At 41.8% G+C, this 1,861-nt stretch overlaps 1 protein-coding gene across 4 annotated transcripts in view; it reads right to left on the reverse strand.

Moving 5' to 3' along the window:
- SORCS1 (sortilin-related VPS10 domain containing receptor 1) overlaps positions 1 to 1,861 on the reverse strand; it is a 581,564-nt gene that overhangs the window by 150,688 nt on the left and 429,015 nt on the right. For all 4 annotated transcript variants that reach the window (XM_012661649.1, XM_012661648.1, XM_012661647.1 and 1 more), the window contains exon 9: positions 412 to 591. In XM_012661649.1, coding sequence (XP_012517103.1) covers positions 412 to 591 — 180 coding nt within the window. The remainder of the gene's footprint in view (positions 1 to 411; positions 592 to 1,861) is intronic.

Consider the following 1,861-nt stretch of genomic DNA (forward strand, 5'->3'; position numbering starts at 1 on the left):
CTGATGGAATGCAAGGAAGCCCCTTGTCCCTGTCATTCTGTCATTCTTTCTTCTGAGAGAGATAAGGGAAGGCTGCCCACCGCCCCTTTACTCAACACCCTGTCTGCCCTTCAAAACTATTTTCAAATATCACATGCATATCACTCTTTTTCAAACCCTTTACTTGTTTGCCTTCCTCCCCAGATGTTTCCAAGTCTTCTGGGGCTTGGTCAAAAAAGAATCCCTTCCAGAGATGTTTCGTGGCTTGCAAATTAACTAATAAAAATGTTCTGCAAATCTCCCCATCTCCCAAGAGGAAAAGGCACATAAAGAACCAGTATTAAAATGATGAGAGAAACAGCCAGTGCCGGGTCTTCATCAGCCAGTCCAGGCACTGCTGCGGCTCAGGGTCACACACGCCTGGTGACATACCTCATAGAGGTCAATCATGACATTGCCCTCGGGGCCTCTGCTGCTCTGGACGTTCTCCAAGGCCAGGGTGAAGTAGATACCACGGGTGTCTGAGATATAGAGGTTGTACGTGTCGTTTTGGTTCCATTCTTGGACCGCTGCGAACACTTGGTTCTCATCTGTGCTGATGACATGCATGTCCTGAACAAAGACACAAGGAAGTAAGGAGGAAAGAAGAAGGTTTTATATGTTAACCTGGCAGGCGTCCAAAGAATGTGGAATTTAACAACGAATATCAGAATAAGCATTTCAATGGAAGATAGAGCACTTCCTTTTGCATATATGAGAAATAATTAATTAGTTAAGTGTTAATCATATATTTCCTTTGTCACTTGTGGGGTTAGGCAATAAAGTCATGAGAAAATAGGATAGAGGGATGCTTGATAGCTCAGTTATAATTTAAATGTCTCATTAGATAATTTGAAAAATACTTTCTTAAGTATGTACGATTTGGAGAATCAATCATCCTGATGTTTGCCAAGGACAAACATGGTACTTGCTAAGAAGGATTATATGGGACAGATATGAGGAAAAGCAGGAGGGACAGACAGAAAATAGACAAACCCTGTATCTGTCAGTGTGGTCCATGGACCCACAGCAAGGGCATGGCCTGCAAGCTTGTTAAACACACAGAACCTCAGTCCTCACCTAGTGAATAAAAATCTGCATTTTAATAAGATCTTTAAGTAATCTGTATGCACGTTAAAATTTGAGAAGCACTTCCCTAAGGTTCAGCAATCCCCGGCTAGTCCTTCCCACTCCTAAGGAAAACATTTACCAGAGAACTCCAAAGTATTAATCTTCATGTTAATGAGTGTCCAAGGACTTAGCTGCTTATCAAAACCTACACTCACAGGTTCTGCAGGAAACCTCTTTCATTTAATGAAAGAGGGAAAAACTAGCCTGCATAATTGATGTTGTTTTCAGACCCTGGTGGTACTGAAAGATAGAAACAAGGCAAAGGTAATATGGAAGCAGTGAGCAGATGCCCCTGGTGTGGGAATTTCAAATCCTTTATTCCCCCATTGTCTAGGGAAGTGCAGGAGGGGCTAGCAGACCAACGCTTGACAACTCAGACCAAGGCTTGCTGTCTCCTTTAGGGGATGCCTGTTCACATACATATGCTCTTGGCTGCCTTTTATCCTTTGCCAAAGGCAGACATGGTACAACCTCCAAAAACCAAAAACAAAGAAAAAGACTTGCATATAATCAAAAAGGTAGAAGAACAATATGTTCCTTGTCCTTTGTGTAGCGTAGTACTCAAATCTTGCCAGATGGACCATATTCTATTTTTGAAAAGATTCAGGAGATCTAACAATCTTCCTTGTTAGCAAATCCAGTGCTGGAAAATTCTACTTACCTTCTAACCTAAATTTCTTATGGTAATATATGCCCATGCTCTCTCAATCAA

The sequence above is a fragment of the Propithecus coquereli genome, unplaced genomic scaffold (genome assembly GCF_000956105.1).
Source record: "Propithecus coquereli isolate 6110/MARCELLA unplaced genomic scaffold, Pcoq_1.0 Scaffold73, whole genome shotgun sequence".
NCBI lineage: Eukaryota > Metazoa > Chordata > Mammalia > Primates > Indriidae > Propithecus > Propithecus coquereli.